General features: G+C 35.0%; 1 protein-coding gene across 4 annotated transcripts in view; it reads left to right on the forward strand.

Annotated features, from left to right (window-relative positions):
- LOC586604 (agrin) overlaps window positions 1-15517 on the forward strand; it is a 61354-nt gene that overhangs the window by 39289 nt on the left and 6548 nt on the right. For 3 of the 4 annotated variants that reach the window (XM_030987222.1, XM_030987225.1, XM_030987223.1), the window contains 11 exons: window positions 1094-1246; window positions 2520-2718; window positions 4528-4554; window positions 8364-8576; window positions 9151-9386; window positions 10049-10186; window positions 11107-11341; window positions 12379-12490; window positions 13396-13512; window positions 14337-14457; window positions 15207-15357. In XM_030987222.1, the coding sequence (XP_030843082.1) occupies window positions 1094-1246; window positions 2520-2718; window positions 4528-4554; window positions 8364-8576; window positions 9151-9386; window positions 10049-10186; window positions 11107-11341; window positions 12379-12490; window positions 13396-13512; window positions 14337-14457; window positions 15207-15357 (1702 nt within the window). The remainder of the gene's footprint in view (window positions 1-1093; window positions 1247-2519; window positions 2719-4527; window positions 4555-8363; window positions 8577-9150; window positions 9387-10048; window positions 10187-11106; window positions 11342-12378; window positions 12491-13395; window positions 13513-14336; window positions 14458-15206; window positions 15358-15517) is intronic. The other variant, XM_030987224.1, reaches the window with a different exon arrangement.

Genomic DNA, 15517 nt, shown 5'->3' on the forward strand with positions numbered 1-15517 from the left:
GTCATGAAATTTCATGTTTGATTTTCCTGCGCCATTTTTTAATCATTTCATAAATGGAATCAAATTCCTAATTCTTTTAACCATTTTGGTAACATTCAATTATCAACTTATTTATCCTCCACCATTTAAAACTTTTTTCATGATTGTCTGCAGCTTTTTTAGACTATCGTTTATTTACTGGCTACATCAAATTCATGTTATTTTCAATTATTTTGCAACATTTAGAACCATTTAAAAAATACAATTAAACATTCCTAATGATCTTTTTTCTAATGTGAATTATCAAAATTATTTTGTTTTTCTCCTTTAGTGTTCATCATTCTCAAAGCTATGAGTTCTGCCTTATTATTTAAAGAAAAGTGTTTGGCTGTGCATGTTATTCAAACGCGCTCTTTATCATCAAATTTATAATATCAAATATTTAACCTCTGTCAAAGTGGTGGAAGGGACAATTTCTATTTGTTATTCTAATTCTAAATCTATTATCCCCTGTCCTTATCTAAACAATACACATTTTTAAAAAGTTGTTCATGAATTTTGGATTCCTGAAGGAAAACAAAAGCTGTGCCTATGATCTATACCAATTGAGACCAATGGCTGTTTTTTAAATCTCTTTCTAGTAAATTATGAGGTGATTAAATTTGCAATTTATTTCCAAAGAACTTGTTTGATATCACCCCTATTATAAAAATCAACAATTCGTTGATATATTGTCACAATTTTTGTTGCAGCTAATTTATTCAGAAAGATATTTAAAAGATGAGTTAAGAAAATCTTGTTATTTTAGTTCAAATATACCGTTAATCATTTTCAAGAATTTTCCAATAAATAATCAAATTGTCTCTTGTCAACATTGCATCTAATGAGCAATGCCAATGCAGAGTTATTGAAATGACATCATCTGTCATTAATGTTCACGAATATCATTGCATCAAAGTACTAATGCAGTGACAGGTTCATGCTTTCCACCCATAGCAGAGACAGGAGGTGACTTTTTATTCAGATTTTGCTTTCTCATAAGCTTGTGATGACAGTATTTTTATAAGAATTTTTTTTTTTAATTTTTACATACAACCACCTTTTGAACGTCTAGATTCGGTCCTGCCTACAACAACCATTGTGACCATCGTCCTGGGATGTGATAGTAGTCCATGCCAACATGGAGGCACCTGTCAGAATGATGAGATAGCTCCAGGATTCAGGTGTATCTGCCCTCTAGGAAAGGGAGGACCGGTGTGTAATGAAGGTAGGTTTACAGGGTGATGAGGATGTCAATAATGATGAAATAGAGGAGGTGGAGGAGGAGGAGAAACATTGATGATGATGAAGATGATGAATGTGATGATAATGTTTGTGATGATGATGAAGATGATGAATGTGATGATAATGTTTGTGATGATGATGAAGATGATGAATATGATGATAATGTTTGTGATGATGATGATGATTTTGATGATGAACATAAAGATTTTTATAGTGATGATGATGATTTTAATTATGAACATAAAGATGATGATAGTGAGGATGATGATTTTGATGTTGATATGTGTCATGGGATGTGATAGTAGTCCATGCCAGCATGGTAGAACCTGTCAGAATAACGAGATTGCTACTGGAGTAGGGTGTTTCTGTCCTTGCCTAGACAAAGAAGGACCAGTGTGTAAGGAAGGTAGGTGTTAATGGTGATAGAGAGGATGGAGATGATGAGGATGAAAAGACGGGGAAGGTGGAGGAGGAAGCTGCGTAAAATTGGTCTAATTTTTCACTTACTGCCTCTGTCAAATTAGGTTTGTTACATGTATAGATGTTGAGGAGGGTGAAACTTTTTGCAATGTAACCCCTGTTCAAATGGAGTGACCCACCTGGAGATCATCTTGACAAAGATGGACTAGTGTGCATTTGAAGATGATGGTGATGGTAATTATGACGATTAGGATGGTAATAGTAATGGTGCTGATGATGATGTTCATGATATTTCATGACACAGATTTCAATTGAAAAGATTGCTGTTTTCATTCCAGGCTTTAAAGAAGGTCCGTTTTTTATCAGTGAAGATAGTTTCTTTGTGTCAACATATGTATCAAAAAGTGTCAAGTATATGGGCTTACAATCCTTGACCTAATGGAGTGACCTACCAGGAAGATCACCCCATACTTTATTTTCTAATACTCTGTATCTCTCCTCCTCTCCTTTCCTCCTCTTCCCCTCTCTCCATCGACCTATTTACTTTATGTATGAATGTACATGTATATAAATTATATAACCATGTCATCACATCAATAGCATTGATGTAATTTAATTGTAATAGGCGCATGAAGGCCATGTCTTTAAACTAATGGATGAAATATTTCTTCTTTACAAAATGGCCTCCCTACAACTCATTATAATTTTAACAGGGCACAGATATAAATTCTTTTTTCTTTGCTGTTGTTGATTAGGCTGATTGTTTCCATTTGTATCATAGTAAAACACATATTAATAACCGGTTCTTTCACCTTTGACCTTTAACCCTCTTGTAGTCGTGACCTTCACTACGCCTTCCTTTGCCGGGGACTCGTACCTTGCCTACCCTGAGATGGATGCGTTCATGGAGGTTGAGATCGTTATTGAATTCCAACCCGGTGCTACAGAGGGTGTGCTCCTCTATGAGGCCCAGACAGCGGAGGGAAACGGAGACTTTATCTCATTGGCGATTGTCAATAACCAGGTTGAGTTTAGGTGAGTGTTTCAAGAGCTAAACATAATGTCTTATGTCATTTATGTTGAATTTTTAATTCATTCTGTTTTTTCTGTGATGCTATCTATGAAGGCATATTTTTCATAACTCTTTGATGGCTTATAAACATAATGCACCTGATAAATCGACCTTGTTGTAATGAAATTTTCATAATTTGGAAATGAAAACATTTTAATACCAAGTCTTTGTCTTTAGCAATTTGCTTTCTTTCCTGTCAATAGAATTTGAATGTAGTGTTTTATATTTGTGATGCACAAATATAAAAAATATTCATGTCTTAATTTGCTCTTCCGATTTCAAGTTATACTATATATTTTCAAAGTGAAGTAGATAAATTTCAATTCCTGCAGATATTAAGTGCATAAAAAAATTGGATTCATTAGCATGACATTTCAGCATATGTACATGTACCTCCATGTATGTAAGCCATCAGAGATAAGAAACATTCTGATATCACAATTCAGTGTTCTCAACATGTTTGTCCTTCATGTAGTGTCTGTCATACAAGGTGTTTATGACATTTCTATCTTCTGGTATAGCATCAAATTCTGTTTTCTTCCACAAATGGGTAAATAACAGAGAAAAACATTCCATCTATTTGTATGTGAATGTAGATTTCTCACCCATTAAATGTTCAATATGTTCAATGAAATTAGAAATATGATTCACAGTCGCAATTGACAAAATCATTATGACAGTTTTCAAGTTTGAAGTGTAATTAATTTTTCTTCAACATTTTGATTCTCTTGGTGCATGAGGGGACTGTTCAGATTGGTTTTTGATCTAGGAATGTTTTTGGTTTGGTGCATGTCCTTTGATTTTAAGGTGCTGATATGCAAGCTCTCTCAGGATATTTAAAATTCTAGTTAGTTTCTTGACTATTTTTAGCATGAATAGATAATGCAAAAAAAGGCTTTTATTTATTTTTAATAGCTTTATCATGTTAAGCTTTAATCTTGCAATGAAAGATGATTTTATTTATGATTTATTTTGAGAGAGGCTTTTAGATCTGCATTTTAGTTTTAACAGTATAATTAGTTCTTAACTTGGAATTGAAATTCCTCTTATTTCTTTCTATTAATCTCAAGTTTAGAATGATTTTATAGTAACAGATATGTATCAATAATTTGATTTTATCACAATTTGTTTGTTGTAATTTCATTGTTTTTGTAATGTTGAATACATTGTGTTTTCCTCTTTCAGATGTCTATACTGTAAACTTGATCTCAATTTTTTTCTTTTAAAATTTGTTCTAAACACGAGATTTCACTTCTTCCTTTCTGGCACTGCTGCAACAAGACACTACACGCTTGATTTAGGCTTCAATACTGCTTCAAATAATTTGACCCTTAGGTCACCCCTCCAAAAATGTTCATAGGCCCCCGATTCTAAAAACAAAAAAAGTAACTTCCCTTTAACCTCCAGAGTCAGATTTATTCATTTAATTCCAGGCTTAGATAATTTTAGCCAGTTCAGCTTGTAGAGAAACCAACCCCAGTTGAAACTATTTTGTTTGAAAAAAAGAAAAATTGTTGAAAAGTAGAACCATTGATTAATAATATTTTGCAAAAAGTCTCTTCCCTATGTGAATATTCAACAGAGGCATTGGTAATTTCAAATTTTTTAATCAATTTTACAATCGCAAGCCACAGTGGAAAAACTGGAAAAGTATGGGTCATTTTATAGATATTTCAATGATTTCACCATGTTTAATGCTGGAATCTGTGGAGAAGAAAGATAAAAATATGACCACGCTATGGTTCATTATTCTGTATCTTCTCCTAATTTAGGTTCCTTGCTACTGACCAATCAAATGGGTGAGTGAAATCATGTGACCCAGTCTTCTTTGGCAAACTCAATTGAGTGAGAAGGGAAATACTCAAACTTTCTGTTGCCTTCACAGGCATCAAGGAAGTTTATTTTTCCCAGCTTACAGGGAAATATAAAAAACCCAAAGACTTCAACTAATTTGTTTCATCTCGCTATACGCACATCATTATTAACCATCGCAATGCACCATTACATGTGTATATATGCCGTTCGCTTACATTGTATACACACTCTCTTTACGTCTTTCCTTTTGTTATTCTGTATACTGCATGGTTTTGTTTCAGTTCATTTCTTTTTTTGGTTTTGTTTTGTTTTTGCGTGTGCAAACCAGCAAAAAATGTTGCACTTGTTTTCATAGTATGTTGTTGTTGTTTTTTATCTCCAGCAATGCACAAGCTTCGTTATGGTGATGCTTTTTTGCATGTTTTATGAGCATGGCAGTGATTTAATGAGGTCATAGATGAACCTATTCAGTTTTAGCTTTAATTACTGATAATAGGGTTTTGTCAATGGCAATGAAAGATGAATATACAGTGCAACATAACATTTTTCATTGAATTTAATTTTTTATTTAAATGCATAATATGAATTGAAATAAAAAGTAGGTTTTTCTCACATTCCAGTGGAAATTTAAGTTTAAAAACTGGTTTCTTATTCATTAAACCTGACTAACCTTGTTGTCAACCAATTCCATACCTCCCAACCACCCCGATTTAGGCGGAGTTCCTCCGCATTTTTCATACCAACTCCGAATTCCGAATGCATGCCTCAAAACTCAGATTTTTTAAAATTTAATTTAATTTTTATTTATTTATTTATTTATTTATTTATTATTTTTTTTTTTTTTTTTTTTTTTTTTAGAGTGTAATGCACTTGGAGAGTATATAACTATTATGTTTGTATTTCGAAATGTAAAGCGCCTTGAGCATGTTCATGTAAAGGCGCTTAATAAATACCAATATGTATGTATGTATAAGACTAAAGCATAACACAGCACTGATAACCAGATCACGCCGACATCCGCGCTCGCGCTCATAGAAGATATACACAGCGCAGCCCGAACGTGATCGTTAGTTCCCCCCCCCCAATCTACGGGCTACTACCCCAATCCTTCGGTGGTTCGCGACCTCGTAGTCCATCCGGAAAAATTTACTCCTAATTTCTCTTGTCTCAGGTTGGCAGGTATGCAATTCAATAGGTTATAGTGCATAGTTGACAGCTAGGCTTCGTAAAGTTTTGTGAATATGAGCCCAGGGCCCTGTCTTACAAAGAGTTGCGATTGATCCAAATCAGTCTCCTCCTATCTCTTATGTACATAGTTGCGATTGATATCAACTCTTAGTAAGACAAAGCCCAGAAGTTTAGCTTCTGTAACTGTCAAACAAAGTGGACTCCCTTGTTGCAAAAACCGTCCTCCATGTATAATTCAATGTTTGATTTATCCCACTGATATGTTGTTGTGGTCTCTGTTTTAGCAAAATAAGAACATATTAGCATGATATCATAGGACCGTCTAGATTGTGTTTTAAAGTGTGGGTTCATGTAGCAAACTTTCTCTTCATCTGTGATAGAAAGAACCATATGTAGGATAAGTAGATTCCTCATGCATGTATTATTCTTCTAGGATAGAAATTTGAACATTTTTTGCATTTAAATGAAATAGAATAATCTCACATTTTCCACAACATCTGTGACATATGCATTTTATAAAGCCCTCTTTCTTCCATTTGTTTCTACTAATGAAGACATTTCCTTGTTGATTAGAAATACATTCTGCATGATTTCCAAGTTGTGATATGTTAAAGAATGAGAAAATTATGGTTATGAAAAACTGAATTTATTGGATAGAATATTTACAATATTTGACTAACAGTGTGTTAGAAGAAGTAGTTCTCAATGTTTGCACTAGGCTTACTTTCTATTTTTACTTTCTGTTTACTCTATATTTTTTACTCTCTTTAACAGATAAACAATAATTGACAAATGATCATTATGTTTGAGTCTGATGTATCACCAGACATAACTTTAGAGCTCTTTTGCCATCATCAAATGATCTTCACATCCAATAGTTTAATTTTGATCAACATATATATATATATATATATATATATATATATATATATATATATATATTATTGTTTCCTTTTAATTCATTTGTATTGAACAAATCTTCAAGCCTGCATGAAATTCTTTGACATATTCTTGTGTGAAAACTTGTCACTATCATATATTACCTATCAAAAAAGCATAAGATATTTAGTTTATATACATGTAGTAGCTGTATATATTTGTAAATTCATGTGTCTGAGTACAAAAGCACAATCACTGAAATATCATTGAAAATACCCCACATCTGGTAACCGAGGGTAATTGATGCAAGATTTTTATCTTTGTATCATTGTAATTGATGATACTAGCTTTGATTTGAGCATTTATATCAACTTTCACAGTTTGTAATGTGTTTGGCTCATATTGATTACATTGATTTGATGTCTTATTGTTGGTTGAACTAATAGGGAAATGACTGGGTTTATTGAACAAAAATCTCTTCTTTTTTATTTATAGTATCTATCATTTTTCTCCATATATGTAATATTTTGTAAATATGATATTTCTGTTTAATATAAGGTGAGAAGGATTCATATGAAAGAGATTACAAGAGCTTCTCTCAAATAATTGTAACTTACTAACAACCTTTATAATTGGCAACTCCTAACAATATGATATTCTTTGTCATGGGTTTATTTGCTGATGGTGAGCACAGTCTGTCACAGTTCTGGGATAACTTTATTATGCACTTATTCGCAGTTATTCATTATGAGGAGACTAAACAAGCACTAATTTATATTATATATTGGATATATATATTATATTATTGTGAAAGACCTTTGTAAGGATAATCTGTGGTGGATTATTCTGTACACAAAAAGAAATTGGTTTGATTGTGTAAATATAATTGCCTAAATCATTCTTAAAAGCTGCATTTTAAATAAATAAATGGTATCTGGGATTTGCATTAGCATCTATGGACAATGTATGTCAGTGTTCTTTTGTTACAAAAAAAGTAAAATAATGTGAAATATGTTTGATGTAGTTATCAAAGCAAAGCATGAAATATATGTATTCTGTGGTCTTAACTGCAGCTAACACCTATGAACCAAATACATGTATGTAGTCAACAGGTATTGTGGTATATTTAGATTCTTATAGTTAACATTCATGATAGTCATGCATAATAATATATGTATTATCATATTTAAACATATAATGATATCTACCGGTAACCTATTCTTGCTGGAATTCTGGCTGGCAATTTTGGCAATCAAGGATGGGTTGATTAGAAGCAAAAAGTTATTTTTTAATGAAATTATCAAATAACCCCTGTATAGATATAATTCTTTATACCATGAATACCAATGGGTGAGAGATACTCAGAGAAGATATCTACTTTATATGGAATGTCAAAGAGTACAACAAATAGATCCAGTCAATCAACTTTCTTGTCTAGAGTGATGCAAAATGCCATTATGTTCCTTGAAATATGAACAGGTGCACTCATAATACTGCCTACTGTACTCCCTATGTAATCTGAATATTCAAAGCACATTGATCATTTCAAGTTTTCTATTCACCTTTACTATAAATAAGAAAATTTGCAATATATAAACAACATAGCTATCCCTGGGTGTCAAAATAGCTTTATATTTCTGAAGGCTTACGTATAATAATTTCATAAAAGTGTGAGCTGCTGATCCTTATAGATCTGACCTTTAACCTTGACCTTTCTCTTCCCAAGATTTGACCTTGGCTCAGCCGAACCTGTTGTCATAACAAGCACTGTCGACCTTCAACTCATGACCTGGCACCGTCTAAGGGCGTACCGTAGCCGGCGGGAAGGTAGCCTGAGTGTTGACGGTGAACCAGAAGTCACAGGGACCAGCGAGGGCGTGTCTGGCGCCCTCAACCTTGGCGAGGATCTCTTTATTGGATACGCAGTACCTCCAGAAGTGTGAGTTCATGTTATGTAATATATCAGAGAATATATTTCAATTTAGCATGCAATGTTTATGTTATGTATCAGAAAGGGTGATCAATCATTTTCTATAGAGACATTTGGTCCATGCTCAGCTATTACATGTAAGGTACGAGATAGGATTGCAATCTAGTTTTACATGTAGGTTAGGTTTAGGTATGGTTTTGATCCAGAGTTGAAGTAAGGACTTTGAATAGTGTAAGAAATTGCTGAATGAAGATATATTGTGAATTGCCCAATTATGATATCTTTGAAAGGGTACATTAATATTGCTAGAGGCATCCTCACAAACATGTACACAAAGACTGGCTGTAGTCATCTGCAATATAAAACATCCATTCAAGGATCCTTTACCTGCTTGATAAGTTGTCATTGCCACTAGACATTAAGTATGCTAAAGAAAGCCTTTCTTTTTAGCTTTTATCATTTCTTCAAAACATATTTCCACGCACAGAGGACTGCACACATTTATGAAGGAAAGTCTGCCCCTATGCTATTTCAATTTCTTTTGTTTGAATAATTCTTCAAAATGTTCTATTCCCACGCACAGAGGCCTGCGGCTAGCAAACACAAACCAAGGATTCGTCGGCTGTATTCGCTACGTGGAGATCAACAGCCAAGAACTGGATATTTCTTCATCTGGCTCATCTGTGGAATATGGTGCTAATGTTGGAGAGTGTGGTAACGATCCCTGCCAGAGCAAAGAGATGCCCTGTTTTAACAATGGACTATGTGAGGCTCTCAATGCAGAGTCATACAGGTGTATATGTCAAGGAGACTTCTTTGGTGAGTCCATATTAGAAATAGGGGTAGTTTATAGCAGACGTGTAGGGAGGTTGATGATTTATATTCATTTTCAGTGATGTAATAGTGCAAAATTTACCCAAAAGCAAAATTTACCTAACAAAATATAATTTAAAAGACATAAAATATAGTGGATTTCAATATTGATATTTAAAAGGTTCAGATTGGACGTTTATAGTTGGGAGAAGGGTCTTTACTTTTAGGTCTTTTGAATTCTATGAAATTTTAGAAAACTAAAAAGCTGTGGATGTATGACATTGCTGTTAGATTCTACCTTTGACACCATGTACAATGTATTATACATCCATCCAGGTGTACACATCACAAGTTCCTTGCTTAATGAAATTCTACTTCTTCCTCACTACGTTACATGTACATCACCATGCTTTTGAATTTCATGTATATTGCTACTCTTTACAAATCATTTGAACCCTTTGTAAAAAATTAATTATATTAAAACTTTGTACATATCATTTTAATACTTTGTGAAAATTGGTATATATTGAGACTATGTACATGTTATATATCTAGATTGAACACTTCATAATAATACAAAACATCTCTATTGCACCTTTTCATGAAGCAGATTAAAACATGAGCAAGTTACGTGGAAGTTGAAATGTTTGTTCTCTTCTTTGTTTTAGGCACACTTTGTGGAGATGTTCTAGTAGACCAGTGCGAGGGTCACATGTGTCATGAGGAGTCTACCTGCGTAGCTCTACCAGAGGGGGGATACAGGTGTGATTGTCCAGATGGAAGGATGGGAGACATGTGTACTGAAGGTGAGAGAGAGGGAGGGGTCTTAATCTTTCTTGTACAATGGTTGCTGGGTGTGGCTTAGGGATGGGAGTTACTTGAGATTACTCTCATTTGGGTGGGTACCAGACGGAAGGATGGGACACATGTGTACTGAAGGTGAGAGAGAGGGAGGGGTCTTAATCTTTCTTGTACAATGGTTGCTGGGTGTGGCTTAGGGATGGGAGTTACTTGAGATTACTCCCATTTGGGGGGTACCAGACGGAAGGATGGGAGACATGTGTACTGAAGGTGAGAGGGAGGGTGGGGTCTTAATCTTTCTTGTACAATGGTTGCTGGGTGTGGCTTAGGGATGGGAGTTACTTGAGATTACTCCCATTTGGGTGGGTACCAGACGGAAGGATGGGAGACATGTGTACTGAAGGTGAGAGGGAGGGTGGGGTCTTAATCTTTCTTGTACAATGGTTGCTGGGTGTGGCTTAGGGATGGGAGTTACTTGAGATTACTCCCATTTGGGGGGTACCAGACGGAAGGATGGGAGACATGTGTACTGAAGGTGAGAGGGAGGGTGGGGTCTTAATCTTTCTTGTACAATGGTTGCTGGGTGTGGCTTAGGGATGGGAGTTACTTGAGATTACTCCCATTTGGGTGGGTACCAGACGGAAGGATGGGAGACATGTGTACTGAAGGTGAGAGGGAGGGAGGGGTCTTAATCTTTCATCTACAATGGTTGCTGGGTGTGGCTTAGGGATAGGAGTTACTTGAGATTGCTCCCATTGGGTGGGTACCAGAGGGAAGGATGGGAGACATGTGACACGGTGGTATTTTATTTTACCAACTTCTTTTAAATGTTTGTCAACTACGTTCTCATTTTGAATATATTAATTGAGATGAAATAAAACCTACATTGCAATATCTCAAATGCTTTCTTTGTTGTCACTTGCAGAAATCAACAAGGTTGTGGTTCCGGGCTTTGCCGGCAATTCCTACATGCAGCTTCCCTCCCTGATGATGCCTGATGATTCCGTCATCGATGTAGAGTTCTTAACCTCCTCACCCGATGGAGTAATATTCTACAACGGACAGACCGCTGATGGTAGGGGGGATTTCATCTCTCTCAACATGAGGGATGGCTATCTGGAGTTCAGATATGATCTGGGTTCTAGCATTGCTGAGATCAAGTAAGGATACTATCGAGACTCAGTTTACATACCTGTAAAGGGCAGTAAAAGATATTATAAGATGATGACGTGGATCCTGATCAAATGATTGGTTGAAAGCGTACACGTGACCAGGCATTTATTTTGCCTAACACGTAATTTGGATAATGACCCATCATTATCCAATTCTAATGACCGGTCATTATCCAAATCAAGTTATAAAACATCATTTTATAAATCAAATCAAATATAATCTTATAAAACAAATAATACACATCATTTTGTTTGGGAATTAGTAAAAATGACCCACACTCGGTACCTTCAAACAGTCCCAACACCCTCGGCTACTGCCTCGGACGTGTTAGACTGTTCCAGAGGTACCTTATATGGGTGATTTTTTACCAATGCCCTCACTGCTGTGTATTATTTGTATAATAGTTAATCCCCCTCTTCCTCTACACAAAAAAAGAGAGTTAAATTGAATATTCATGAAAACAGAAAATGTAAGTGTCATATTGATTTCTAAATATGTTTTTCCCCTAAAAGATTATGGTTAGTCAAAAGTATCAAAATGGAAATTAAGTTTTTATATGTTTGTTCAAAATTCTCCATAAAAAAGGTACATGCGTGAGGTTTTACAGTAGTCGAGAAAATGTCTCCAGATTTGGTTGAATGTTTTTACAAGTCTGAATCATAAGAAAATAAAATAGAAAGTAATCAAATTGTATTGTTTTGTTTTATATTCTTAACTTTGTTTTATCTTGTCATTTTCCATCTCTTCCTCTCTCTCTCATTTTCTTCTCATCATCTCTTCCTACCCCCTCTGTATTTGTTTTTCTGTCTCTGTTTGTCCTTTATTTTCCCCTTTCCATCTCTTTCTATCTGTATCTGGCCCTACTTCCCTTTCTCCCTCTCTCTTACTCTCCCATCTTCTCCCTCTCCACCCCCTTTCTCTCTCTCTCCATCCCCTTTCTCTTTCCCTCTCTCTCCTTCTCTTTCTCTCTCTCTCCCTTTCTTCTCTCTCCCTCTCTCTCTCTTTCTCATGTTCTCTCTATCAGGAGTGTTGACAGGCTAGCTCTGAATGAATGGCATGCAGTGAGAGTGATCAGGATGGGTAAGAGTGGAGAGATGATCCTCAACGACCTACCACCAGTCAAAGGAACATCACCGGTAAGTCAATCTCACCTCTTACGAGAGGTTGGTAGATTTGCATGGTGGAGCAGCTAGAAATATATACAAGCACCATGTAGTAAGAAGGACTCTTGTGTATCCTCCAGCAAGTGTACTGAACAGAACTGTTCTAGGAAATCTTGCTGAAAGACGCTCAACCATCCACATACCTACCTGTTATTGTAAACTTTTATGTAGCTCTAATTTCATCTCACTTAATGGATCTCTCTGACATTGAAAGATACTCACATTTCCTCTCAGAATTCAAGAAAGAATAATAATACTAATAATACTACAGCATTTGTATTGTGCCATTGATCTAGTAAACTATTCTGAGGCACAGAGGGAGATTATTACCCTGGCTTTAGCACAACTAAACATCTTAGTTCATTGAATGACGTCGTCCTCTCTTCCCAATTGTTTTTCTTTCTTACTTGCCTCTTTTCAATTGCAAGAATATTAAAAATGATAACTTTCCATAAAGTATAAGCAGTCGTACTTGCAGGCTCTATCCTTTGGTATCACTTTAAAAGAAGAAATCATTTGAACCCGTATACAACTGTACTGTTGTGAGATTCTATCTATGTGATTAAGCAATGAAATGATGAAACACTAATTTTACATTTAATAATCATAAACAAAGCACACAATATTATAGATTTACCTCTTTTCTACATTGCACAGTACATAAATAAATATGTTGTCCTATGTAAAGTTTAATATTGTCTGTGAATGAAATGAATAGATGACACCAATGTGATTTTTTTTTTCTAAGCTGTAACCTCCACTTAATTCTTTGATATTATTTTCACCAAGGCATTATGTGTGTTCATGAAGTTTGAAGAATCCACGTCTCATTTTATGTGAATGTTTAAAATAATAATTGTGCTTATTTTGTTGTTTAGCCTGGGGCTTCACAGTTGAACCTTCGTCAGCCGTTGTTCATTGGTGGTGTGAGGAGCTATGGAGAGGTCTCTCGGAGAGCAGCTATCACTGATGGGCTCAATGGAGCAGTTAGGAGGGTCAGTTGCAAAGATATATATAACTTCATTTACAAGAAAAACAAGTTGTAGAAGCCATAAAGGATTACATGTCATGGAAAATATAAAACTTGTGAAAAAAATACATATAATCAAGAAGAGATACATGTATATATCTCATGAAGAAATATATTTTTCATGAAGAAATATATATATATCTTATGATGAAACATATAGCTTATTGAAAAATGCAAATCTTATGAAATGCTACATATATACTTAATGAAGGAATGTATAGAAACATATACCTCATGATGAAATAGTTTGTAAAATATATATATTTTGAATTTATTTTGATTTACTCCAATGACAATTGCTCTGGTCTTTATTTTGTAAAAGATTAATGGTTAGGGCAGAGTTGAAGTATGGGTTTTTGGTAGGTTAACTAGGATTAGGGTTAGATATATTGGCCCGAATTCACGAAGCAAGGTTTGAGCTCAAACCTCCTTTTGTTTCGCCAAACCTCCTTTTGTTCTTTACAAACCAGGTTTGTAAAAAACGCGTAAAACGCGTCATATGACGTACGAAAACCAAGGTTTGTCGACAAACCTCCTTTGTGAATTCGGGCCATAGTGTTTGGTGCAGGGTTGAAGTTAAGATTTTAGTCAGTGCAGCATATGGAGCAATTCTCATGTAACCTATCACACAACCTACAGTGTATTAACCTATCCTTCATACAACGTCATGTTTAGCCTGGAAGGTACACTATGTCTTTCTCACACACAAAAAAGGTGTTGCTGAACAATAGTCATGTGAATTTGAACAGTTTGATATAATGTTGCTTTGCTTTGTTTCTCACTGAACAGTTTGTAGTGAATGAGGTTGATTACTCTACTCTGAAGGACTTTGCTGAAGCCAAGGTCAACGTCGAAGAATTCAGAGAAGATACTATGAACATGATACCAACTGCTCCTAGAAAACTGCCAGGTAAAATTTGCTTCATGTCCTGTGATAGTCATTCGTATCCACCCAATCGTGTACATGCATAGAGAGTGGCATATTGGTTATCCTCTTTTTCAGATATAAGCTTATGATATAATTGTACATATAGTAAGAGGTTCACAATTAAAAGAGGAAGGAGATAATATGAATAACATATCAAGGGCTCCAAGAGAAATGCCAGGTAAAATGAGCTCACAAGAATTTGTCATTATGGTAATATGAATTCCAATCAAATCATAATATGATCACAGACTTTTGAGAAAAAAACCAAACGGCTTTTTGTGTCATCTTTGAAACATGCAAATATTATAATGGCATTTACAGAATCAGAACACGATTTCCATGGAATTTAAATTAGGATATGTATTAAGATTACCCTTGAGATGATTTCTTGTAGTCTTTGCAATTATGTTCAATTCATATATGCTATTTTTCATTTCATAAGAACCAGCAAAGCATAACAATTACTCTAGAACGTTTATAAAGAACCTGAATGTCTGCAAAATACAGCCATCTAAATGATGATTGCACAATTGGTTTAATTACATTGGATTCATCCACTCTCTAGATTATCAGTCAGCAGGTGTGTTGATGTGTTGTCAAAGAAGAATAGACATACTTTTAGTCATATCTTTTTTTCTGACTTTGCCTTACTTGAAGATTTCAAAGCATACAAGTCCTGTGCCTACTTGCTCAGAAGGTAGTCTGATAATATCTGTTTATTTTTCCTGCAGAAATGCCTGTAACAACCCCCAGACCACCTGTGGTTGCCACGAGAGCAAGACCTGCCATGACGACTGCATCTGTAGTGGTTATTAATACTGATGATCCCTTGAGGTTTGATGGACAGACAAGTATTCAGTACTACAATGGAGTTTCCAAAAAGTGAGTCTCTTTTTGTTGTTGATGTTTTGATGTCATGTTATCAAACTCATGTACAATTTGATCTTTTCTGATTTAGGAATTATATTTTTCAAAGGTCAGAATGACAAAATAATTCAATCAATTTTTGTTGAACCTTCTGTCCACGTCTTGCTTTCTCTAA

This window comes from Strongylocentrotus purpuratus, unplaced genomic scaffold (genome assembly GCF_000002235.5).
Source record: "Strongylocentrotus purpuratus isolate Spur 01 unplaced genomic scaffold, Spur_5.0 spur5_scaffold_16, whole genome shotgun sequence".
Classification (NCBI taxonomy): domain Eukaryota; kingdom Metazoa; phylum Echinodermata; class Echinoidea; order Camarodonta; family Strongylocentrotidae; genus Strongylocentrotus; species Strongylocentrotus purpuratus.